Source organism: Brachypodium distachyon, chromosome 2 (assembly GCF_000005505.3).
Source record: "Brachypodium distachyon strain Bd21 chromosome 2, Brachypodium_distachyon_v3.0, whole genome shotgun sequence".
Classification (NCBI taxonomy): Eukaryota; Viridiplantae; Streptophyta; class Magnoliopsida; order Poales; family Poaceae; genus Brachypodium; species Brachypodium distachyon.
The window spans coordinates 18060398-18085438 of NC_016132.3; the positions used below are offsets into that span (position 1 = coordinate 18060398).

The 25041-nt window shown below is 42.7% G+C and overlaps 3 protein-coding genes across 4 annotated transcripts; all 3 read left to right on the plus strand.

Moving 5' to 3' along the window:
• The first annotated feature begins 2188 nt into the window (after positions 1 to 2188).
• On the plus strand, positions 2189 to 10372 carry LOC100822024 (secretory carrier-associated membrane protein 3). The gene is made up of 12 exons (XM_003568110.4): positions 2189 to 2380; positions 4189 to 4287; positions 4800 to 4862; positions 5706 to 5739; positions 6270 to 6392; positions 7995 to 8057; positions 8167 to 8260; positions 8362 to 8407; positions 8482 to 8549; positions 8797 to 8845; positions 9665 to 9730; positions 9969 to 10372. Exons 1-12 carry the CDS (start codon positions 2324 to 2326, stop codon positions 10053 to 10055), a joined length of 849 nt encoding a protein of 282 aa, XP_003568158.1. The 5' UTR covers positions 2189 to 2323; the 3' UTR covers positions 10056 to 10372.
• A 2055-nt stretch (positions 10373 to 12427) lies between these two features.
• LOC100822327 (H/ACA ribonucleoprotein complex non-core subunit NAF1) lies at positions 12428 to 15889 on the plus strand. Its single transcript, XM_003568111.4, has 3 exons — positions 12428 to 13101; positions 13468 to 13545; positions 14264 to 15889. The coding sequence occupies exons 1-3, from the start codon at positions 12646 to 12648 to the stop codon at positions 15575 to 15577; spliced, it is 1848 nt and encodes a 615-aa protein (XP_003568159.1). The 5' UTR covers positions 12428 to 12645; the 3' UTR covers positions 15578 to 15889.
• A 4844-nt stretch (positions 15890 to 20733) lies between these two features.
• On the plus strand, positions 20734 to 24705 carry LOC100822637. 2 transcript variants are annotated; one of them, XM_003568112.4, is made up of 6 exons: positions 20734 to 21264; positions 22199 to 22276; positions 22570 to 22604; positions 22693 to 22748; positions 23460 to 23573; positions 24225 to 24705. In XM_003568112.4, the coding sequence occupies exons 1-6, from the start codon at positions 20902 to 20904 to the stop codon at positions 24287 to 24289; spliced, it is 711 nt and encodes a 236-aa protein (XP_003568160.1). In that variant the 5' UTR covers positions 20734 to 20901; the 3' UTR covers positions 24290 to 24705. The 2 variants fall into 2 exon arrangements, with proteins under 2 accessions (XP_003568160.1, XP_010231201.1); XM_010232899.3 differs by having other exon boundaries at positions 20735 to 21264; positions 23460 to 23564.
• The last annotated feature ends 336 nt before the right edge of the window (positions 24706 to 25041 follow it).

Sequence of the window (25041 nt, forward strand, 5' to 3'; positions counted from 1 at the left end):
CAGAGCTAATCTCTGGCCATGGCCACGAACCATGCAAGGTACGGAGTGCTTGGGTAGGTGCTTCTAGTTTTTTTAGGGAATGTAGGTGCTTCTAGTTGACATCGTGGACACAGATTTTCTGGGAAATTGAAGGGTACTTGATTATCTCAAGAGTAAATTACAAAAAAGCCACCACATTAGAGAGTAGAGTTTTACTATGGTACCAATTTACGGGTTTTTTAATTAAAAACCACCTAATTTTCTTAACCACTCAGCCGCTAGCGTCTATTCCCGAAACTGACTGGCATGATCCATTGTCGGGCCAGCGTGTCTCGCCACACGGACTTTTTCTCTCTCCTCTTTGCGCCTTCTTCTCTTCTCCACCCAAATCAAGAGCATCCAAAGAGCTTCGAGCTAAAGAAACTCGTCACCGTCGGCACGCTGCCATCCACGTGCCCCCGTCGACCAGCCAAGACAAGGCAACCAAGACGACCAAGACTGTTGGATGTGATCCAAATTCCCAGGGGCCGGGAGTAGGGCCGGAAGCCCTACTTCCGGCCGAACCTCCGGTTGCTTTCCGTTACTTTTCGTGAAAATGCGGAACTTGTTGTGGAACTTCCGGATATTCAAGAATTATCGGAACTTCCGGTGTGCCCGTTACGGATCTGCTTTGTCCTAATGCTCCTGCTATATATACCCCTTGTAAGCTGCCGTTTTTGGTAGAGTTCGCACGAGTTGCATCTGTAGAACCTCCTTGGCGTTGTAGCGTTGTAAACACTCCCCCATATAGTGAAGTTTTGCTGGCTGGCGCCCGTGGTTTTTTCCTCTTATTGTTTGAGAGGGTTTGTCACGTTAAATCCGTGTGTCCTTGTCCTGTGATTTCTTCTTCTTTTTTCGTTCTTGCTTGTCGCGTTCATAACAAGTGGTATCAGAGCCCCAGGTTCCTCCTAGGGTTTGCGACATGTCTACCTTGAAGTTCGATCTGTTTGCAGCTGGACTACACCACACGATTCTCGTGGTGGCAAGTGAACATGCAGGTGATTTCTTTCGCCTCATTAGCAAAGATGCGTCGATTTTTTTCTTTCCGGACATTCCACATAGTGTAGATGAGAAGGCCGTTCAAATCCCGCTTTACCTCCTTAGGAATTTGCGCTCCGTCAGCTTCCCACCACTCATCAATGGTATGAGAATCGTCAATACTGGAAGCAAAATTTCCATTCCCTCCTCGCACCTTCTCCTAAACCAACTTGATGAAAGGGCAGTCCATGCACAAATGCTGAACCGTCTCCTACGAAGAGGAGCAAAGGGAGCGGCAGCCATCATTCTCCCATCGCCTAGTGTCAAGGTTTGGAACCAAGATGCCATGCAATGTCTAGGACATGGATTTCTTCAAATCATCCACGGTGGTCTCCATTGGAAACGGGAAAAATGCTTCTTTTTGGCACGATTTTCCTTGGCACGATGGTGCATGCCTTAGACCTCTTTCCCAATCTCTTTTTCATTGCGACTGGGAAGAACATAACCGTCAAGCAAGAGCTTCAAAACGATAACTGGATCAATGCCAAGAATCATGCCAAAAAGAAAGTTGGTTTGCGCACATCACTGGCCGAGAACGCGAGGCGTGTTTCGCAAAACTCAATGCAAGTGACGAGGGGAGTACCACCATTTGATCCAGGCCGCAAATATTACATCGGATGGCTCGTGCTAATTTGATTGCACGACTGCACAATTTGACTGATTGCATACCATAGGGAGCCCTTAAACATTGAAGCAACTCAAATAAACTTAATTGGAGACAGAATGATCAGTGCAGGAGTAACTTCAACCTGCAAAGTTCCAATGTTATTTACTCCATCAGATTATTTTTGTCGGTGGTCTGGATTTAGTTGAAAAAGTCAGTGTTTACACTTTTTTTTCCGAGGTTTGTATTTATCAGATTATTTTTGTCGGTGGTATGCGATTTGCGTTTCAAATTTCAATCGGAGTCTTCCTGCGACCGAAAGGGACACCACACCAAGTCACCTCCAAGCACCGTAAAAACAACACAATCCCACACAGTACGGGAACAGCCTGGCGCTTAACATTCTCGGGCCCACCCCACAGCCTGACCCGACCCCACCTGTCATGCACTACCACGCGCACAGCCACCATTTTCCTTTTTTTTGACAGCACGCGCACAGCTACCTTTTTTTTTTGAGGGACGCGCACAGCCACCTTAATTTCTCTCCCCCGTACTTTACTCCTCCAGAAAGCAACGCAAGTAGGAGGAGATACAGCAGCGGTTGGTCGCCACCACGTTCCACCGCCGCTGCCGGAGAAGGAGGAGGAGGAAGGCGGCCGGACCATGGCGGGGAAGCACGGCCGCAACGGCTTCGAGGACGACGACGTCAACCCCTTCGCGGTGAGTGCTCCTCGCTCGCTCCCCACCCACCGTCACAGCTACCCCTATCTGTCTCGCGCCGTCGGCACGACCCTTCGAGAAGTATTCCCCGTCGGTGCAGATCTCGCGTTCCGTTTTTTTCTCTGGTATGGTTCGCGTGGACTGTACTCGTGTTTGGGATCGTCATTGCTCGGTTGCTGGTGCACTGGATCTGAGCGTGGGAGGAGGCTGTGATGGGGGAGATGCGGATTTGTGCGCGTCGAGTTGGGAATTACCCTGTGATAGGTTGTGAGTGCTAATTGCTCTTGGGGCGGTTGGGTGGCTCCGGATCTGTGTTCATGTGATGAACTAGTTGCGAAGTGGATGATTAGTAGCTTGTGCTAGGTGATTGGAAGGGGGGTGCACGATAGTAGAATTCAGCGTAGTTCCTGAAGCTTCAGATTTGGTCTCATCTACGGACTAATGAAATGTGTTACCTTAATACCTTTTCTTTACATAGATAATGTACCTTAATACCTTTGGTGTGATACAAGAGCATGTAGCACATTCCCTGGTCTAGCACCGTCTTTTATGACTAGGTTCATTTGCTACTGAATACTGGAGATAGATTGTTGGAGCTAGGCTACTACCATATGCTAATTGAATATTTGTGAGTTCATCATGATATGGAGGTTCTTCAACTCTGTTGTTTTACTTTCTTCATGCTGGTAGAGTTTACCACGTAGAGGATAAGCCGGTTGCTGCAGGTTTGAGAAATGTGATACTCCCTCCGTCCCATATTAAGTGACTCAAATTTGCTCAAATATGGATGTGTCTATACCCAAAAAGCGTCTAGATACATGCAATATTTCGTCACTTAATATGGGACTGAGGGAGTATTATGGTGCTTACTGTACTTATCGAGGGTCATTTTAATACAGCACTATTTTCAGACCCACTGTTTTGTGTTAATCAAATTCAAATCAAGTGGTTTCTTGAAAAAACCTTCTAATTTTCTACCAATGTGTTACAAGTCTAGAACTTACATTTATCTTAGAACTCGGTTCATGTGATACCTGATGTGTTAATGGTGGGTAGGTCATGGATAAGAATCTTGGATGTGAAATTTCTTCATTCAAGGTGGAAAAATACTAAAACTGAATTGTACATGACACAAGTACCATTTGTTAGGTTTATTTGTTGGTGATGTCTTCTAGCTGCTGTAGACAAGAGCATATTTGGTTGTAGTCAACTTGAATACACCTGCTCTGTGGCAACACACGTTTCATGGTCACTGGTGTGGTCATCGCATGCAAAACTAAATGCGCATGAATGCATTAACAGGCCATCCTCAACTACTTGCTAAAATAGTTTAGATTTGTATCCTGCATATTTATTGATTAGTGGGTAACTAAAGCCACACATTAATTGTAATCAAGTTAAATACACCTGACCTGTTGCAAGCGAATGCATTTATGCATTGACAAACGATGCTCAATCACATGCTTTTTAGAGCATGCATTATCCTGCATATTTACTGATTACTGGGTAACTAAAGCTAAATACCATGTTAAGTTCTAGTAATCAAGTAACTATGCAGTTATGCAGCAGTTCTCGTACCTATCTTCAATCAAAGCTTTTGGTTCTCTGTTATTTGTTGGTTTCTTTCATCTGCTTTTCATTTTATGCTATGATGTGTTGGTAGTTCATACATATACATCATGTAGGACTGTTGTTAAGCAGCAGGTTATTTCTATCTCATAGAAGATCATGCTATTATTAAGTTGTTCAGAGGCTTCTAGTTTTGGACCCGCTTGGTCCTAATATCTTCCAAGCCTGCTATTCTGCAGGGAGGGAGCGTTCCTGCTGCATCCAACGCTCGACTCTCACCCCTCTCCCATGAACCAGCCGGTTTTTATAATGTGGACATCCCTATGGATTCAGCTAAGGTACTGCAGTGCAACCCTGTTGAATGTTCATTATTGTATCAAAATCTAGTTTTGTAAGTTTTTCTTGACTCAAGAAAATAGTCTTAATTAAGTTTCTTGTTGTAATTGTATAGATGCTGTCTTTGCCATTGTCACGGTCAATTTTTTATGTATCATCAAGTATTTCTTGTGATTACTTTTTTATGTCTTATTTGTTTTGCAATCTTGTTGAAATTATAGGGTCTCTCTCATCTTTCAATAGCAATTTTTACATGTCTTTCTGAAGCAGTTAATGGAGTGGTATTTAGTCATTCTATTTGGTGTTTTTCAGTACCAGAGCCTTCTTAGTTCTTAGTCCATGTGCTCGTTCAAGTATACCTTATTAAATTCAATGGAGAGTTTAACTGCATAAGAAACGTGAAACTTATTCCTTTATTTACACCCTTCATGTGCGAAGTTACTTTTTAGCTATCCTGTGATTGGTTTGTTTATGTATGATTCCTTACGTCACGTGTATATTTATCTGCCTTCAGGATGTGAAGAAAAAGGAGAAAGAACTCCAGGCTATGGAAGCTGAGCTAAACAAAAGAGAAAAGGTGAGTGATTTGACTGGTTGGCTGCTCCTAGCTAGGTACAGTAATATAGATATACTAGCTATACAATTTATCATAAGTGGTGTCAAAAGCATATGTGAAACTAGAAGCTACAGCTTCGCAAAGATTTATGGTTTCCCTATGGTACCTGGCTACCTGCTATAGCGTTACAACCTACTACCAGCGGAACCAACCAAACCGTGATTTATGTTAATTTCCAGAGCGTTTCGGTAGCTATGCTAGCTCTAAAGTCCAGATAGTTTAACACATGCTATATATTAATTATCTGGTGATCTGGCAATGACAGTGTACTAAATTTGTAGTGGTTTACTGGTATGAATCTACGGAAGTTCTGTGCCTTCACCTCAACTTGCCAAAACTAATTAACCAGTATACCATAACCGTCAACAGTGTATTGAAATTACTGCACATGTAGCTTGCGTTGAACAGAGTCCCCGGAGATCAATGGTTTACTGGTACAGTAAAATGGACAAAAACATGCATCTTCCTGCTTGGTTGGGCCTATAAAAGCTGTGCTACAAACTAGAGGGTGTTTCTGGTTAGTTCAAAGGTGCACCTGGGGGCACATGCCTCGGGTGGAAAAAAAATAAGTAAATAACTATTCTGTGAATGTATTTTTTAAAATAAAACATGTAAATGCTTGAGTCCTTCATATGCCTGTCAATTTTCATGGCAAAAAGATAATTTAATATGTTGAATTTTACAGTGAGACGCCAGAGTATTTTATATCAAAGAAAGATTGTCCATTTTTAGTATATTTACCATATGCAGTTTTCCCCCTCCAAATGCTGATCTTGTTCCTCTTTTTTTGCCTCCCTGCCCTAGGAATTGAAAAGGAAGGAAGAGGCTGCATCTCGAGGTATAACTCACATTTTTTCCTTTTGCTGAATAGCTTTAATTGTTTTATTTTGGTCACTCCACTAGCATAAACAATTGAAGACAGAAGCAGGATTAATAAAGGCAGTTGGTTCATGTGGAAATGTATCTACCAAGAAACTGTTGCCTGCCCACTCATTGTGAGTGAGAGTCTACAGTGTTGTCGAAATTGTTCACAGAAAATGGAACATATAGCCATTTTAGTCTTACAACATGGGATGGGCAGCAGGTTTGTCAGTTTATCACCCTGTATGGTTATTGGTGATATTTGCTGACGATGTTCCGTATATCCAATTGATAATTTGGAATTGGTCTTTGCAAAGTTTGAATTTTGTGATGTAAAAAAAATCTAATTACAGTTCCTTCGCGCAAGAGCAAATTTAATTTGGTACTTATTCTGCTTTACCTATTCGTAGTAGGTTTGCACTTTTTATAGCTAATTGGTTGTTACAACTTTTATGTTTTGCTTGCAATTTATTATCTCCCATAATTGCTTATTCGTTTCCTTTTCAGCTGGCATTGTCATCGAAGAGAAAAACTGGCCGCCGCTTTTCCCTCTCATTCACCACAATATTTCAAATGAGATACCCATCCATCTACAGAGAATGCAGTACCTTGCATTTTCATCATTTTTGGGTAAGTTCTAATAATGTAAAATATGTGGTGTATGATATGAACTGTGCTACCATTAACTTTTTTACTTGAGTATTGTAGAATAATTTGAGCGCATAATTGTGTGGTGTCCCACAGGACCTCAACTCCCTTTATTGCTAAGGATTACAAGTTTACAGCCAGGGTAATATGGACTTTCAGACTATGAACCTGTGCTCTTACGATACAAAGCCTCTTATCACTTCCCCTCAAGATAGGCATGAAATAACAATCTTGGCCATATTTCATTTGTAAACCCTTAGACCTCTACGTCTACGAGTCTTTAGCGATCTTTGTCTCCATGCAATAATGGCACCACCAATACAAATCTACCCACCATGGTTAAGTTTCTGATAGTGTATCAAGGACTTGTGATTGATCACCACCTCTAGCTGTGTGCATCATAAGATGCAGACGCCAAGAGGACATTGTACTCTTTCTATCTAAGAAAAATCACCTAAAGCAACTTGTCTCCCACCTCTACTGCCAGCACTCCAAGCCCTGGCCTCAATCACCTCTGTCCACATGCCTCTTGGCCTTCATCACCTCCCCCCCAAATACCTAATCCCTCGGCCCTCTCCACTCTTCTGCCTCCAATTCTACCACCGCCAAGCTTACAGAGCAGCCAGAGCTATGAAACCCAGTATCTGCACAAGCTGGTCAACGACCAACTAGCAGTACAGCACACGGAACAGCACCGCAGCATGGATCACAACAAATCAGCCACAATAATATCACAATTCACAAGAGCCATTTCAAATATCAGCCAACCTGAACTGGAGTCCAACAGCACCATCACAAAAACAGAGCTACACGATACCTTCTTTGATCCCCAGAGTCACAACAAATACTACCCCTTTTTCAGCTTATACCAAACAGTAGCAATGCGGATCAAATTCTCCAACCTCTGCAGCGGGCAACCACAACTGTATTTTTTCTCGGTTTGCTTCTACTGGAACCTGGCGGTGCCTGCATGCTGACTACCAATTTGGACTCTTACTAGATCGTAATACTAACTCACTAACAAGTATTTCAATTGTTTTCCTTGCCATATTGGTACCGGGAGGATGGCTTGGCGGCCCGGCTGTTTGGGGATGGGGATTAGATTAGGGATTGGGAGGACTAAGTAGACTGGAGATAGATTCTGATTCTTCCTGCTTAATGAAAATAGACGTGCCAAGGCTCCTTATTATAGAGCTGGCCCTAACAATTGAATCTAAACAGATCTCACTCTAAGGAAATATCTTATTTCTAATAGCCTTAAGGCCCAAGCTAAGGGATATCTTATGTATAATTGACTACTTAATTTTAATAATACCCCGTACTATTCTTAACTGAAAGATACCAGGGATTATATAGCTAGGGCTGGCTGGCTCCAGCATTTGGGTGACCAACCCACATGACGTCTGCACCAATTATGTAATTGTGAACATGGAATGAAAGCAATAAGTCTGGGTTCTTTGGCATATTGCAAGGAATATACCATTTTCATTTGATTAGTGAGACTAACTAGTCTGGCTGAAAAACATTTTGATAGATAGGGCTAATTTATGTTTTTTTGTGTGGCAAAATTTGGATCTTATGCAGGATTGACTGCCTGCCTCTTCTGGAATATCATAGCGACCACAACAGCATGGGTTAAGGGAGAAGGTATAGCTGAACTGTACCGTATCGTCTGCATCTGATATATCAGTTGCTATCATACTACTTACACTGTCAACTAACACGTGAAACTAATATGACATCTCTGCTTCAACAGGTGTTATGATTTGGCTGCTTGCCATTATTTACTTCATATCTGGTGTTCCTGGGGCTTATGTGTTATGGTACCGTCCTCTTTATAATGCAATGAGGTAGTGTATGTGCATTGATAATTTATTAGGTATACAAAAAAGTCTACCTTTCCAATTATTTCATCTGACCACATCTTGTTTTATTTTAATGCCTGTTGCAGAACTGAGAGTGCTTTGAAGTTTGGGTGGTTTTTCATGTTTTACATGGTAAGACATGCTAAGTTAAAGGCTCCGCATAATCCCAACTGCATACCCTACTGATCATCTTTACCTGTTTCCAGATTCATATAATCTTCTGTGTGTGGTCAGCCGTGTCTCCTCCATTTCCTTTCAAAGGAAATTCTTTGACGTAAGTCTCATCTTAGCATTAAGTTTCACAAGTGATGCTGATAAATTTTGTGTCATGACCTACCAGTCTGTGTTTTCCTCTAAATTGCTTGGGGTTACGTACTTCAAAGGCCATGCTTCTGACTATCCATGTTGTTATATTCAGATTTTAGATCTTTCTGTCATATCATTTTCTCTTTGTTTTGAATGCATTAACGTTTTTATTTCTGCCTAAATAACTAATTGTCTTGCTATTTCTCCTGTTGCAGTGGGATTTTGCCTGCCATTGATGTCATAACCAAGAGTGCTATCGTGGGGGTAAGTCTATATTGCAGATTTATCCAATTATGGGGTTATCATGCTGTCAGGACTAATTTTTTTATAGTCACATCTTTCTCTCACTCAATCCATGTTCTATGTTTTTTAATGAACGAGACAATGAGATGATGCTGCCATAGGCAACAGACTTCACTGCCTAGACAAGAAAGTCCTTGCATTTTGATAGACATCTTGCACTATTACCACATATGCATACAAGCATTTGATACTTTGGGAGCAACTAGCATGCAATCAGTGAGATCTAGCAAGATAGACATGCAAAAAGTCGGAGAAAAAAAAATCTGGAACATATCGACAAAGTAGACACAATATTCATCTATCACACAATAAGTTTCAAATCTAAGTTCGATTTGTTCACGGAGAAATAATAAACATAAAATAGTACTCCCTCGGATCCATAATAAGTTATTACAACCTCGTACTAAATCCCGGACACTTATTATGGATCGGAGGGAGTACATAATATAAATCATTCTATCAGTAGAATTTGCTGCTTCTGTTTCTCGATGCACAAATCATATTTTGATTTGGAATCTGGTGACATAATAGATTAACCTCGCATCTATGTCGGCAAAAAAAAAAATCCCGATCTTTTTCATGGCGTTATGGATGTCTCTCTCGGCTGGATTGCACCTAAGCTCCTAAAGTGCAGATATTGTATTAGTTTCTGCTGATACTTTGCTTGATAGATTGAACATCATTGCATTTGGAAGTAATAGACTATATGATATCCCCTCTGCGTGTCTTATTTTAACCCCTTAATGATATCCATATTTTCGTGGCATTCACGTGTCGCAGATATTTTACTTTGTTGGATTTGGATTGTTCTGCCTTGAATCACTGCTGAGCATAGGTGTCATTCAGGTGCGTGTCATTTCCCTCCTTTTTTGGACGATTGAATCTTTTACTTTGTTATTTCAAGATCTTAGTTTGGCATGGCCTATTATTTGCATACAATGTTCGTTTTGTATTTAGACAGATTGCTGCAGTCAAGAGATCTTTACATGCAATATTCTCTTGTTTTTCTTTTCACCTTTGACTCCAACGAAAACTATCATGATGTTCCTATATCTTGACCATCGAGCTCTCTTACCAAATGCAGCAAGTATACATGTACTTCCGTGGGAGTGGGAAAGCGGCAGAGATGAAACAACAGGCAGCACGCAGTGCCCTGAGCTCCGCGTTCTGATGAAGAAAACCAGCAGCCATATTATAGACAGGCGGTGTGTGTGTGGAAGGAGACAGGGTGTGCCGATTGGGCATGGTAGTCTTGTACATCTCTGAAAGTGAGCGGATTTGGACCATCGAAAGCATACAGCTTTTATCTTTTTGCTCTTCTGTTAATACAAATGTAAGGAGCCTTCCTGTATGGATAACTTAAGGTGTTTCCATTTGTTGCCATGGTTTTAGATGCAGGTCTGATAGCGAGAATAGATTACTGTTCGTGGTGGAATATATTTGCATATGCTTGCGTTGGGGTAAATTTGCTTGGTTTATTCTTGGCAACATTGATTCGGTCCGCTGTGTTTGTCAGCTAAGACGGATTCGCTTGCATGATACTCCTACATGGGCACTTCTGATTTCCCTTTGGGACTTTGATTGGTCTGGGTATTTCATGCTTTTGTCTCAAATGAAGAATGAAAGCAACTAACTTTCTCGTTCAAAAAAGAGAGAGCGCTGCATGAGTTTGAAACACGAGCTGCGGATAGAAAGTATTCCCTCCATTCAAATAAGTGTGCCAGAAATTTTCACTGTGCAGATTTGTTCATTTTGAAAAAAATATATGTAGAATTACTTAATACTGTAACGCGTTGAGCTTCAAAGTTTCAGATGGCCATGCGCCAATCGTCTGCAACCCAACGCTGAGTCGCTGACCATCCTTCACATTGACCTTCAGATTCGCCACTCCTCCAGCTACCGTTACGCCATGGGAGATGGCACTGCTCGGATTTCCACTCCGACTGATCGGTCTGAAGTCTGAACCACGGCACCCAGCCGGCCAGCACATAAATGTAACGGGCGTTGAGATTCGTGCACGGTGCACTTGCCGGTTCGTGATTCCTCGACGTTGATACTTTCCACACTAGTACTTCTCCCTCCGAATGAACACGAGCTGTTTCTCATTCAGAGTTTCCTCCTCCGCTCGTTCCCCGCCAGCCAGCCGTCGGGACCTAAAACCCTAAACCCCCGAGAGCTAGATATAGCAGGCATGGCGCCGCCTCCCGCAAACTCTATCCCGCCCTCAGGCCCCTCACCCCCCACCCATGACACGTCTTCCTAGGCCCTCGTGCCCCAACCCACCGCCACCGCCGCCCGCGGAACCGGACCCGGGCTTCGACCCCATCGCCGAGTGGCTTGGGGACCTGGACAACGACGATGACTTCGACCAGGCCATGGCGAGCGAGTTTGACAAGACCTTCGGTCTCGGCGACAAGGTGGCGTTTCCGTTACCAGGTGAGATAGAGCCGACGGGCTCCAGCGTCGCGATTCCGGGCTTAGAGGATGACGAGTTGGTGTTCGAAAGCGGCGGGTTTGGTGTGGACCCCGTGAAGGAGGGGGTTGTGGGGGAGAAGGACGAGTTGCTCGGCCTGTTCAATGCTCCTAGCGGCGTCGAATTTGATGTCGAGAAGGAAGCTGTGATTCCTGGCGGTGGACTGGTCACGCAATCTTGCCGGGATCAGCTTCCAATATTGGGGATTAGTGATTTGGTTGCGAAGGAGGATAGTTTGAAAGGGGCGATTGATGCGGACATTGGCGAAGGACAAATTTTTTTTGAGGTAGGATGAACTAATATCCATACACATAACATTTAATATTTATTTATGATTGCAACAATGTATTTTGATGTATTTTTTTAGTTTTTTAATAGTTTGTATGAAATTGTATTTTTCAACATTTAATATTTGAATAGGTGAATTTGTATTTATTCTGGGAATCAATTTAATATTTACGAGTGTTCATGACAAGGCGGCTATAATAAGTCTCATAAAAATACAGATCACTAGGAAACATATAGTTATATTTTTTCTAAATATCTCACCAAAATATGAATGCGTGTTTGTGATGATCTTTGTGCTACGTATCTTTGGTAATTTAATGTTTCATACAAGGCTATAACAAATAGATATGGATTATCAATTCAGGTTTTTATAACTGTTGATCTGTAGTTATATGTTTTATTCTAAAAACATCTCGGTACTTACAAAAAATAAGATCAAGTAGATATGTGACATAGCAAACGAGACTATTCTCAGCAAATATATTGTTGCATTAACAATAGTATAAAAAGTATAAAATATTAAATGTATTGTGTATAAAATAATTGGGCTGGGCCGGCCCGAGGCCCCACCTGTGCCGTGTCTGGGCTTCAACCTCAGGCCCTCAGTCCGGGCCGGACACGAACCGTTTATTTATTTTTCTTTTTAGGATTAATACATTAATCTTCTCAATTCTGACACAACCCAACTCATCTCTACATTTGGCCCGTGAACTCAGCTAGTTCTGACCGAAATCTAACATTTTTTTCTGCCTTAGACCTGAGGGGCCTTGGGCCGTTGGCCACCTATATTTTGGCCAGGTGCCGGCCGCCGCCCCCCGCTCCCCCCTCCTCGCGCGAGCGCCGCCGCCCCTCCCTCCGCCACACGTAGGTATCTATATCTCCCATTCGATTCTCTCGGTCCCGACCTCCCATCACCCCACGAGGGCACGAACCCTTTAGTTCCCCTTCCCCAATTCGTAACTGAGGCAAAAATCAAGGTAGGGCGGCCGTGGATGCTGACATGTCTGCCGTAGCTGCTGTTGATGCTGAGATGTTCGCCCCGGCTGCTATTGAAACTGAGATGGTTACTGCAGCGCCTGTCGAAGTTGAGACGAGTACTGTAGCCTCTGTTCAGGCTGCGCTGAGTTCTGAGGTCTCGGTGAATGAGGAAGGTGGGGGAAGCAAGGGGGTGGAGGAGAGCAAGATCGAAGACTCGGAAAGTAGTGAGGATGAGGAAGATGAGGAATCAGATGAATCCTCGTCCAGCAGTGGTGAGGAAGAGGAGATGGCCAAGGAAGAAGTGGAGTCGAGTGATGCCTCATCGAGCAGTGATGATGAAGTGTCGATGGCCAGAAAACAAGGATCTGCTACTGACATGGAGGCCCTTCTGGAAGAGGGTGAGTTGATGGTTGGGATTGATGATGAGGAGGAGGATGAAGCACGAAAGGGTCCTATCAAGTCAAAAAATGAAGTGAAGGTACTGAGTTGTATCTTGCGTTTTGCTCTTCACTCATTATGTTTATAAGTGCCTTTTCTTGCATATAGTAGTGTGAATCATTTGATAGCGTGTTAGATTTTGGTTCTAATTAGTTCAATTGGTTTTGTATACATATTTGTTTCATGTTCAACATTTTAAAGGATAGCAAGATAGAAGTTTATGCCCAGTCATCCATTTATTCTTGTGAATATCCTGCACTATCTGTAGCTGTACTATATCGACAATTTATTCTCTGTTGCTATGAAGCAGCTACAAGGCTACAAACACAACACATAGAATTGTTATACACTGTTGTTACCTGTTTATGTGTGTATTATAACGTGCATGTACCATATACCTTTGCAGGTACTTCCTCCGGTTCCAAAGATTGAAGTGCAGTTGGAGCCACATCATAAGGCACTTCCAGTGGGAGCAATTTCAGCTGTAAGTCTTGTATTTAACTTTGACTTTTCATCTAAACTTTCATCTGCATTTGTCTTGGACAAAAACCATGTATTTTTCCAGCAAATTATAGGTAGCGGTTTTTTTTAACTCCCTTCGTCCAGAACTGAAGGCATGTATGCTTCCCAGGATTTAACTTTGACCATTAAAAACTAATACCAGTCTAACTAATATCATAAGGCACTTCCAGTCTAACTATATCATAAGGCACTTCCAGTCTAACTATATGTGGATTATTTGATACAAAACTAATACCATTAAAAACATTAGAGGTATTTTTTAATTCAGAGCCAACGATATCATTTTTTGTATCACATAATCCACGTCATTTTTGGTTAAAGACAAACTGGGAAGTGTGTACGCCTTCCAGTTTTTGAGGGAGAGAATATCTGGAATCTGATGACGATTCAACCAGTTCCCATCATGTTTTGGTGTTAAAAGCTGTATGTAATTTGAATATAAGAACTAGAAATCTACGGAACTTGTGTTCATACTGTATTAGTAGTGCATTCTGGAATTTTCAGGTGCTTGGATTATGTTGGTTATGCATTTCGTTATTATTTTGAATTGCGTACTTTTCCGATGTGTTGTTTGAGATTTTTGTAAACAAATGGTGCTTCTCGTTTAGACTGTTGACATACAAAGTATATTTCCTTTAAAATTGATAGCCTGATTTTCTGCATGCTTACTGTTCATCCAGATCATGGATGAGAGAGTGATCGTTGAAGGGTCAGTGCAACACAGTCCCCTCACTGAGGGTTCTATACTCTGGATAACTGAAAGCAGGACACCACTTGGCATTGTTGATGAGTTATTTGGACCTGTAAAAAACCCGTACTATCTTGTGCGGTATAACATTCCGGAAGAAGTGCCAACTGGGATCACTGCAGGAACTACTGTCTCTTTTGTTGCCGAGTTTGCAAACCATATCCTAAATATGAAGGAGCTATATGCGAAAGGCTATGATGAATCTGCTGACCATGATGAGGAGGCAGATGAACCTGAATTCTCTGATGATGAGAAGGAGGCTGAGTACAAAAGATCACTACGACTGTCGAAAAGGCAGACTGATAGACAGCATGAGTCTAAGAAATCTTTTGGTGATAAGAAGAGGGTGCAGCCCAGGGGTGCTGGATTCCGAAAGGATATGCCACCTCGGGTCCATGATTCACCGACACTTGGTCAACAATCACAGCATCGTTTCCACCACTCAGATATGCCTCCTGCTGTTGCTGACAACGTGACCCGACGGTCAGGTCCTCAAAACTTTCCTATGAGTGCACCAACAATGCTGCCACCAATATCAATGAATCATGCTATGCCATCAGCTGTTCAACTTGCAAATCAGATGGGAAGTTGCTTCATCAATCCATCACAGCAGTTCTCTCCTCAGCAGCAGAACATGGTTTGGCCTGGCGGGCTTCCGCCTCCACAGCAGCCAAACATAGGAGTTGACGGAGCTGCTTTTGCAGCTAATTTTATGCAGAATATACTTATTGGAGCCAACCAATACCAGCAATATTTACAGAATCAGAATTTTGGTGGCTTCCCAAATGGAATGCCGATGGCCCCACCACATTTTATGCCAGGAAGCGGAATGCCTGTAAATCCGATGCAATTTGGTGGGCCACCAGTAAACCATCCATTTGGTCCGGGATCTCAAAATATGTGCCAAGACAACTTTGGTCCAGCATCTCAAAATATGGGGCAAGGCAACTTTGGTCAGCTTCCACACATGGCTTGCGACCAAGGGCCGCCTCCTGGCTTTCCCAATGCCCAAGGATATGGGGGCATCCCGTCACTGCATGAAAATGGAGATCAGCCTCCTGGGTTTCCAAGCACACAAGGATATGGGCGCCTCCCATCACCGCATGGAGATGGTGGTCAGCCTCCTATGCAGTTCAATTCTGGGCAGTTTAATCAGGGGAACTCATCCTTCCGCGGCAGAAAGCCACAGCAACGTGGAGGGCGACAATCACGAGGGAGAGGTGGCGGTGGCCGGCATCGCAAGTAGTTAATGGTGGTACTTGTACCCTGGTGCAATTTTGACTCGTCTTGAGTAAACTTTGATTGAATCCAAGTATGCTGCTCCCATGTATTCACAAATGAGAGCTGTGTTTCTTGTTGTAATGCCCACCCATCCATTGATAGCTGCTGAGATATCTTGCTTGCTGCAGACTGTATGCTTGATGTCTCTTGCTTAGTTGCTTATGTACAATTTGTTACAATCTTTTCGGTGGTATCTTTCTGTTTCTTATGTATCCAATTGTTGTTTGGAGGGATATGGTTATTTCTGAGATCTTGCAGCATTAGGCATGTTGTCATCTTTTGATCTGGTCTTTTTTTTGGCGAATAGATCTGATCTTTGTTAAATGGCTGCCTCTGGTTCTTTCTGAATGCAATTGCCTATTCTTTCATGGAACAATAGGATGCAAAGAAAAAGGTTACCCTTTGATAATACATTCATAAAATATGTTATGAGCTGCCAGATTACCTGACATGCTATAAGATCTAGAGCCATCGTTTATATCTTCCAGTACATAACATTCAAGATCTATAGCCGTTTGAGCTATCGTTTATATCTTCCAGTACATAACATTCAAGATCTATAGCCGTTTTGTTTCTCACATACTGTTGGATTCTGGTATGTTGAAATAAACATCCTGACCTTAATAATATCTTATTTAGATATAATGAAATTTAGTTCAACAGAAGATACAAATAATTGAATTTTCACCTGTGATGCGATGAGCACACTGAAAATACACTCGGTTTGCAATAAAAAGGGTAAAAATTAGTAATTCTTGGTGCAGCAATTACTTACAATCTTAGCAAACTTCGGATATCTTAAAAGTCAAGAAGCACATTCAGAACGGACAAAAACTGCATGCATCAAACTATGCAAAGGCCGGTGGTGTTCCATCCTTTTCGAAAAAAAAACCCCCATTAAGAACAGAATACTACGTAGATTCAATTGAAATTGCTTGAGCCAGTTCCCGTTCTCAAGACAAAGGTAACAGATGATTACATCACAACGTAGGAGATCACAATACAAAGATCGAACAGACATCCGAATTTCGTTTCACGATACATAGACACCTAAAACATTTCCAACTATCAAAAGTCACAATCCAAATGATCAGCCAACACCAAAGAATAATACCTAGCTCGGGTCAATGGGTCATCAGTCATATGAGCAAGTCTTGGCAATTCAACAAAGAAATCACTTTCAACACTGGAATGGCAACGGGGCCAACGATGTCTCGGCATACGGCGTGCACGACGGCGAGGCCCGATCAGCCCAGGGTAGCAGGAGAGCCATACCATCGGAGATCTCCGCAGACGGACCGGCGTGATGAGGAGAGAAGAAGCTCTGATCCAGCGTCCATGTCGTCTCGGCCTGCAGAACTGATTGCACTGGAGGTGACTCGTCAGCAACCGGCGTGAGCGTTGTGTTGTTGTTGTTGTTGTCGTCGTCGTCGTCGTCGTCGTAGGAGTTGCAGCTCAGCAGGGAACGACTGTGGTCGTCGGTCATGAACAAGGCGGGCGTCTCGGGCAGCAAGTCCTCAGGTGTCTCTGTTGCCCCCATGGTCGGCGGCGTGGCTGGATTTGTTGTGGGAGTGGAAGGGAACACGAGCTTCCGCCTCGAGCGAGCCGACCACCCCGTATCAGAAATCTTGTCCTCGGCTTTCCTCTTGAGCGCCGACCTTGAAGATGACGAGGAATTCGCCGCAGACCTGCGCTTCCGAGGGGTCTGGTACACCTTGCAGAGAACCGGCGAGACTTCTTGATTTTCTTGGTTATCATCGTCATCACAGAAGCCGAACTCCATCATGAGCCACCCGGATTTCTCCCCGCCGTTGGTCTCGTGGCTGAAGCTGCGGCGGTACCCGACGACGAGGCCCTCGCCGTCGACCACGTCCTTCCGGTACTCGGAATGCCACGTGCCCTCGCCTTCCCCGATGGTGCGCGACTTGCGGCTGCCGCGGGTGCTCTTGGCCTTGGGGTAGCAGAAGAAGTACCAGGACTTGCTCTCGCCGGTTCTTGCCGACGCGGGGATGAAATTGGCGACGAGCTTTGCTGGATCGGCGGCGTATACGTCGGCGTCGTGGACGAATTGGGCGCAAGGGGGCGGGAGCGGCTCGCCGGCAGCCTTGAAGCGGAGGCAGCGGGTGATGACTTCGTCGTCCTCGGGGGTGAAGGAGATGCCGGGGTGGAGGACAGCCGCGGGTTCGTGCGGCGGGGACGACATTGGTGAGGACACGGGCGGAGGACCCGTTAGGGCAAGATTATGAAACGGGGAGCTAAAGGGCGGAATCCGTTCGTGGTGTGATGGGAGGAAAAACGGTCCGGAGCGAGAGAATCGAAGGGGAGATCAACCTGCGGTGGAGGCGCTCGCGCGAGGAGGAAGACGATGGGCGCTCGGCAGCAGGATGGGCGGCGGCGCTCGGCCGAGGAGGAAGAAGATCCAGGGAGCGAGGGGGCTGGGTCGGTCGGCAGAGGGAGGGAGGGGGTTTAGTAGTAAACGACTTGGCTTACACGTCAGTGAATTAACGTTTTACTCCGTCCGTCCACAAACAAGCGTAAGTTTCGGTTAATAAAATAGTGTATTTTCTTTTTTAACTAAGAAAAATTGATTCTCTCTCCTTACACAGAAATCAAACCTAATTATATTTTTTCATGCACTTAGCTCATTGGAGGTAAGAAAATTGAAGAAGAGAGAGGTGGTGGTTGGCATCTTACCAATGCATTTTTTATCTCAATGTTTAATTTTTTTCGAAAACCCAAAACATACACTCTTTTACGGACGGAGTGAGTAGTTCACAGCATGAACATGGTTTTAAAAAGGCATCGCTTAAGCGCGTAAAATCTCTCATCGGTGGGAAAACGTTTCACTTAGGTCCTGTTTGGTTGGGCTTAAAACCGTCTTTTGACTTTTGACTTTTAAGCCGCAAAATCATCTATTTAGATGCTTTCGGCTTTGACTTTTGACGCTTTAGTTCATATTTTTAGATGATGGTATAAGTAAAAACCCAAAGTCAAAATACATAAATAAGTGCTTTTGTGGCTTATAAGCCAAAAGGAAAAAAGATGTTTTAAGCCCAACTAAACAAGGCCTACTACTTCAAGGTTGATAAGTCTCGTTAGCACAATTGTCTGCCGCAGGGGCGGCTTCTCTCTCTCCCGCTTGATTCCCTCCAAAGATCTCTCCAATTTTTTCAATTCGTCTTTTACCTTCAAGGATCCCGTCAATTTTCCCTGGGTAGGCAACATAATCCCACCAATTTCTCCAATTTTCCTGGATTTCCCCTAAGGATTCCGCCAAGGTGAGCAACAATGTCTCTCAAATTTTCCAATTCCCCTTGATTTTCTCCATAAAATCCCGCCAACTTCTCAAAAACAGAGTCCACACGGAACGCTTAAGCTTCAGTTTCTCTCAGCGGTGCCTCACCGCTCTCTTAGCGCTTAGCGCTTTTTTGAACCATGGTACACAAACTTATAAAATGCAAGAACAACGTATTAAACTGGGATTAGTGATATTGTTTAAGAATACATGATAGATGAAAGAATGACAAACTCGTGTTAGATACCGTAACCGTTGCATCAAATTGTTGGCTATTCGGATTAATTCTAAGACAAATTATTAAATCTTTTTTAAATGTACAATTGTTTGGGTCTTGCGTCTCTATATAAAATAAATCTGTAAACTTTCAACTAATTTAACTCTGGATCAATAGAGACAACGATGCCGATGACTTGTCAAGCTACGCATTTGGATCGGGTCTGAGAAAGACGTCGTAGAAGACAACGACGACGGGTCAATTGTTGCGTACTTCGACAGCGACGCCCGCGTGAGGTGGTGCGTGTGCGTTCCAACATGCCTTTGCGCAATTGACGACGATATGGCATATCCCATGCAAGACGAACAATGCTTCTCATTGCTTAGTTAACAAATTGTCGTGTGGTAGGTTACAGACATTGTCATTTAAAAAAGAAATCCACAAGCAAGAGGTAATAAATGGCATTGGTGGTACGCTAACTTGACAAAGATGCACAATTTGAGACATCTCCTTGCAAAATGTAGCAAACAAATTTATAAATTGTCATTTGAGGCATTAGATCATTAACCATGCCGACGTGAACAAGTGGGAGACATGCACACTGTGGTTTTTGGAGGGAACTGTCGATGCGCTAGGTAGGAGATGGTGTGCGTGCTTTACAAATAGGTCCTTATTTTTTATTACTTGGTATTTTTATCAGGGTTCTTTTTGTAAATGTTCCATATCAGCAAATCCCATCACTTCCATCCCGCGGGATCCATAAAATTGCAACCACCTTCTCTTCTAGTCGTTACAGGTTCTTTCGTTGGCCAGCTCCATAACGCTCCTATTTTGTTAGGTCTGTCGTGCTAGAGTTCCTTCACGAAGATCCACCGACCTTGCAAGCCTGATATGAGACTAGAATCATGGCTTGTGATCCTGAACCGTCATGCATGGTTGATTTGAAACTACAAAACTAGATCAATGTTTTGTCTCCAGGGTGCACATGCATATGAGATGAACAATAAAATCGAAAATATATAATAACATATCTTTACAAATTATAACAGAACACAAAAATTAAAAAATTATCCATCCATATGTTTTAATCTTTAATGCCTCTGTAAAATTTTGATGTCAAGATGAGATTTTTTGTCCTATACAAAAATAACAAATTTCAGTGCCATGAAAAGCAAAACTTTTAACTAACAAATTTATCTTCTTTTTTGCATAGGATTCAAAACTTGTTGCTTACGATGATTTTTCTTCTGCCGGGGTGCATGTCCTCACAAGAGCCAAAGTAAATTTCCCAAAACGATGGATTAAAGTTTGTAAAATCCATGCTAAAACGGTCATCATATAATGTAAATGAGTACATAGAATAGAAAATTGAATGACAAAAAATGCAAGCGGTGATGTTCAAATTCATATTGAAAAATATTTCTATAGGGTTGGAACATATGAAACCCATCCTTAAAAATTTAGCAGCATAATTCCCACGGTTCAGAAGATCCTGAGTGCCTAACTGAGGATATGTTCAGTTCATTCAAGCTCTATCTCTGGGATTGTCGTATGTGGAAAATTACTGCAGGTTGCAGAGGCTTCTATTTCTAGCTGCCTCTCGGTCTCGTGTCCCTTCCGTTCTCAGTTTCACCACAAAAAATCGTTGAAAGATCAAATCCAACGGGGGAGTTCCTCAAAAAAGGAAAAATCCAACGGGGGAATTCCTCAAAAAACATGCTAAGGTAGAACGCGAGGATTTTGGGTAGACTCTTCCCCAATCCTCCCTTCTCCTCACATGGCCTCTCTACAACGTACTCTCCTCGCCCCTTCCCCGCTCTGCTGCTGTTCGTACGCTCCTCATGACCCAAGGACGACCAGGAAAATATCTCAAAGGTTCTCAAATGGGACTTTCCCCACCGCGAAGCCATTCTTGCGGGGCGAGTTCTCGGGAAGCGGCGGGGCCTTGGCCTGGAGAACGGCTGGAAGGAGGCGCCTTGGCGTGGCCGGAGCAGGGAAAGGCCCCTTCTTTGGTGGCGGCGGGCGGCGGCAGGGCTCGACCGGCCGGGTCGTGGGGAACCTTGCCTTCGTCGCTCTCTTGACGTACCTGGCGGTGAGCGGTCAGTTCCGGTGGCTTCTTGATGCCATCGTCTCCATCTGGGTACGAAGCTTCTGCTTCTTCTTCTGAAATTAGTTGTAATTGTAAGCTAGTAACTGATAGTTTTATGAGCAATTTGTTGTCTCGCCTAAAATACTTGGGGTTAGTGGTACAGGATTGTATTAGTTGCTTGGTGAAATGTTGATATCTGAATAGAGAAACTAGACAAGGTTCAGGAAAGAAAATTTCAAACCGGACTACCCCTTTCCATTAATAGCTCAACGGAAATATTTGGTTCTTAGTTCTTACAGCAAGAGCGGGTCTGAGCATTAATAGGAAACTCACTGTTGGCACCCGCAATCGGAACGCCAACCATGGGATTAATACCTATTAACACTGAATATTACTTGTATAACAGAGGTTCAGAAAATAAATGTTACTAGCTCACAAGCTAAAAGTGCAATCATCTGTGGTAAACTAGGCAGGTTAATCCCTGAAATCTAACCACCCTTTATTGATTTCAATATGATTTTGTAATTTATGCTGCACTAGCTTCATAGCTTTCTCCAATTGTTTTGTTACTTAGTAGGACCAATTGAGCTGTACTACCATCATTTCTGATCTGTCAGTTGCATGCTACTCCCTCCGATCCATAATAAGTGTCGGGGATTTAGGTTAGTACAATTTTGTACTAAATCCCCAACACTTATGGATCGGAGGGAGCACCTGATTTGTTGCTGCAACTTGGGCGGCTGTATTCGCTACAAATAAATTGAGCATTTGGATTCCAAAGTAACCTGTAAATCGTAACCCGACAACCTTGATTTAATTCGCTCTATGGTGCCGCTAATAGCATTCATAAACTTGCATGTAAGCGTATGGATTTTCAATAACAGCAAAGGGATATACCATCTTCTCTTCTGTTTCAAGTTTGGTCCGTAGTTTTACATTACTTTGGTAATTTAACTTCAGCTTTCTACATGTCTTGTGACAACAGCTACTCACGGTACTTCTGCCTATTTTGGGTCTGGGTGCGCTTATATTCTTCGCACAACGAAATATACTACAGAGCAATGTAAGTTTCCCCATAAATTTTGCGTTCAGTCCAGTCACTTTATACTTTGTAGTGATCGATATATATGGATATACCTGTGAAGAAGTCTGGTTCCATTGATTCCCTATTAGTTCTGCAAAATTCTTCTTTGTAGTTCCTTAAAGATAGATAAGGAGGGTAAAAGTCTGCTAGTTTTAGTATCTTCGATCAGTTTTCTTCCTACGTAACGGCGGCCGATATTTTGGTCTTTGATGGACAATTCTAATAGTCTGTCACTCATATTCTATTCTCAAACATGTTTCTTTTGTTGGCAGTGTCCCAATTGTGGAAAAAGCTTCCGGATACTGAAGTAAGCATAAGGAGAATTATGTTAACCTTCTCATATTTCATTGTTTTGTAATTGAGGTAAAATTTTGATCTCCTTGATTATCTAATAGGACATCTTTGAAGGATGGTCCGCAATTTTGTCCTTATTGCACTCAACCTTTCTCTGGTAAGCAAAATCTGTGCTCCCTGTATCCAGTTTGCTAACAGAATAACGATCTTAGAAGAACTATCTCCTGGCTGCACTGTGTTTTGGTCTTACCATATTATAAATTCGCTACTGGGAAAAATTAGCTAGAGGGTCACAGCTATGCATTTTTTTTCATGAGACTGGTACTTCCAAACCTTTGTTTATGATATGCATGCCCTGTCTTTCGGCTAGGAAGTTGTACACCCAGATTGATTTTTTGCATAATCTTAACAACATTTGTGCACTTATCCTTATTTCCTTATGCTGCCCTGTAAGCACTTGCACGGTTCTGATTCTTTTGTGCTATGAATTGTTGGAGTCGAGCTTCTTGTTTTTTTGCGAATAAAGACTTAAGCTTATGTTGAGTGGTTTTAGAACTTACAGGTGTGTCGATATATCTGGTATCATAACAGACTTGTCGTGAATTTATGTTCAGAACATTCTTAATCGCTACTTATCCATGTGTTACAAACTTGCCGTTCAAAAGAAAATCATGAGCTTTAGAATGGTACAATCAGTCAAATGGGACTGGAGAATCATGAAATTTCTCCATGGCTTGAATGTCCCCATGAATTATAGCTGTCTTTAGATTTTCGCTTTTCTCATTCGGTTATGCCGTTGTTTAGCATCTCTGTGGTGCGTCTATATGGGACTTCTGTTGGAGCTAAGTTATCATTGTACATATTGCAGTTCAGGGCAATGAATTCGTCCGAGAATCTGCTCGGTTTTCATCTGGAAGGACCGCTACAAATGCACAACGAGCCTTCAATGAGTTATTCAATCGTGGTTCAAAAGGTTCAAAAGGTCCCAAGAATATGTCATTAAATTGTTTGTATTGCTTGCATTTGTGCTATTTAAATTGATGGGCCATTCATGTGCTTAGTAGCCATCTTTACATACATTACTAGAAGCAAGCATTGATGGAATCCCCAGAAAAGGCAAATTGTTTAAACTTTCCAGCTTACCAGGAGGAAACGATACGGTTTTCCTACTATTTGGATTCATTTGCGTATTTACAGGGGATCTCATATGCCATAAGCAACAATATCTACATGAGGTTTAGTGGAACATTGAAAATTCAGATATTAATGACATATGTCCATGTAAAACACTTCTTACGACATGCCACATGTTAAAAAGGATTGCTATGGCTGATGTAGACCATGATCATAAAATGAATCGATTTTTATCATTCTGCATAGTGTACAATTATATTCGACAAGATGTATTCTTTTTCTGGCCATGGTGCATACAATGTGATATACCCGATATAGGTTATGAGGATAATTGGGTTTAACCTGTTATTCAAATTAGACATTCAAGCACATTTTTCCTTCGCCACCTTTGATTGGTTCAAGCACATTTTTGCTTCACCACCTTTGATTGAAGTTGAACTTTTCATTGAGGCCTAGTTTACTATTTTTCCTTCACCACACCATTCCCTGTTGCACGCAGGAAATACGCCTTCTGGTTCTGGAACTGTTGTGGACATCGAGGCTGAAGTCACGGACATAGAGTGATATATTTCTGCAGGACAACACTCAGCCTCATGAGTATCAGTTTTGCTGCTCTCCAGAGCCTGTTTTTCTTTTTTTCTCTCCCAAAAGCAGTATCAGACCACTCTCAAGATCTATGTTTAGGTTGCCTCGTTGCACATGCTTTAGGAAATAGGATTGCGGCCTAGCAAGCTTAGATGCGAGACTGGGAATGCGTCTTCTGGCAATTGGCAGATACAGATAGGCGCCCATATTAACAGGGTTGTGAGTATTTACATTGCTTTGTTTGTATATTGCCTCTGACCCGAACATGGTTTCGGAATGCACCCAGGGTTGTGTATGTATTTGGCAAACAAGGGTAGACATTTGACAGCCCTTGAACATGAATACATGATGTACATGATTATTCTCATTTACTGTCTAGTTTCTGTTCATCCAAAGCTAATTTATTTATTTGTCTATATGAAAGTTTGGACTGGTCCTGCACCGCATCGGTAGCAAAAGAAAAACAAAAGGAGACAAATAATTGCATAACTCAAACATACATTTCTCCATTGATTAAACATGATGTTGTACAAAGGAGTACATCAAATACAACCCATAACAAAAATGACATCTAATTCAAAGAACAAGAACAAAAATCTGGAGAATGTTCTAGCTAGCAGCAGTAGCAGCACACTTTGATGATTCATTCATCATCCATCTATAAGAGTCAACAGCCTGCGCCTGCAGACAGGGCACTTGTCGCTCTCCTTGAGACTGAGCTCCAAGCATTC

Excerpts from the sequence above, each read along its gene's own strand:
- LOC100822024 (XM_003568110.4), top strand. The coding sequence starts at position 2,324 with ATGGCGGGGAAGCACGGCCGCAACGGCTTCGAGGACGACGACGTCAAC. Across the intron at positions 2,381-4,188 it reads ACGACGTCAACCCCTTCGCG|GGAGGGAGCGTTCCTGCTGC; the intron begins GTGAGTGCTCCT and ends GCTATTCTGCAG. Across the intron at positions 4,863-5,705 it reads AGCTAAACAAAAGAGAAAAG|GAATTGAAAAGGAAGGAAGA; the intron begins GTGAGTGATTTG and ends TCCCTGCCCTAG.
- LOC100822327 (XM_003568111.4), top strand. The coding sequence starts at position 12,646 with ATGTCTGCCGTAGCTGCTGTTGATGCTGAGATGTTCGCCCCGGCTGCT. Across the intron at positions 13,102-13,467 it reads AGTCAAAAAATGAAGTGAAG|GTACTTCCTCCGGTTCCAAA; the intron begins GTACTGAGTTGT and ends ATACCTTTGCAG. Across the intron at positions 13,546-14,263 it reads CAGTGGGAGCAATTTCAGCT|ATCATGGATGAGAGAGTGAT; the intron begins GTAAGTCTTGTA and ends CTGTTCATCCAG.
- LOC100822637 (XM_003568112.4), top strand. The coding sequence starts at position 20,902 with ATGGCCTCTCTACAACGTACTCTCCTCGCCCCTTCCCCGCTCTGCTGC. Across the intron at positions 21,265-22,198 it reads ATGCCATCGTCTCCATCTGG|CTACTCACGGTACTTCTGCC; the intron begins GTACGAAGCTTC and ends TTGTGACAACAG. Across the intron at positions 23,574-24,224 it reads TGGTTCAAAAGGTTCAAAAG|GAAATACGCCTTCTGGTTCT; the intron begins GTCCCAAGAATA and ends TGTTGCACGCAG.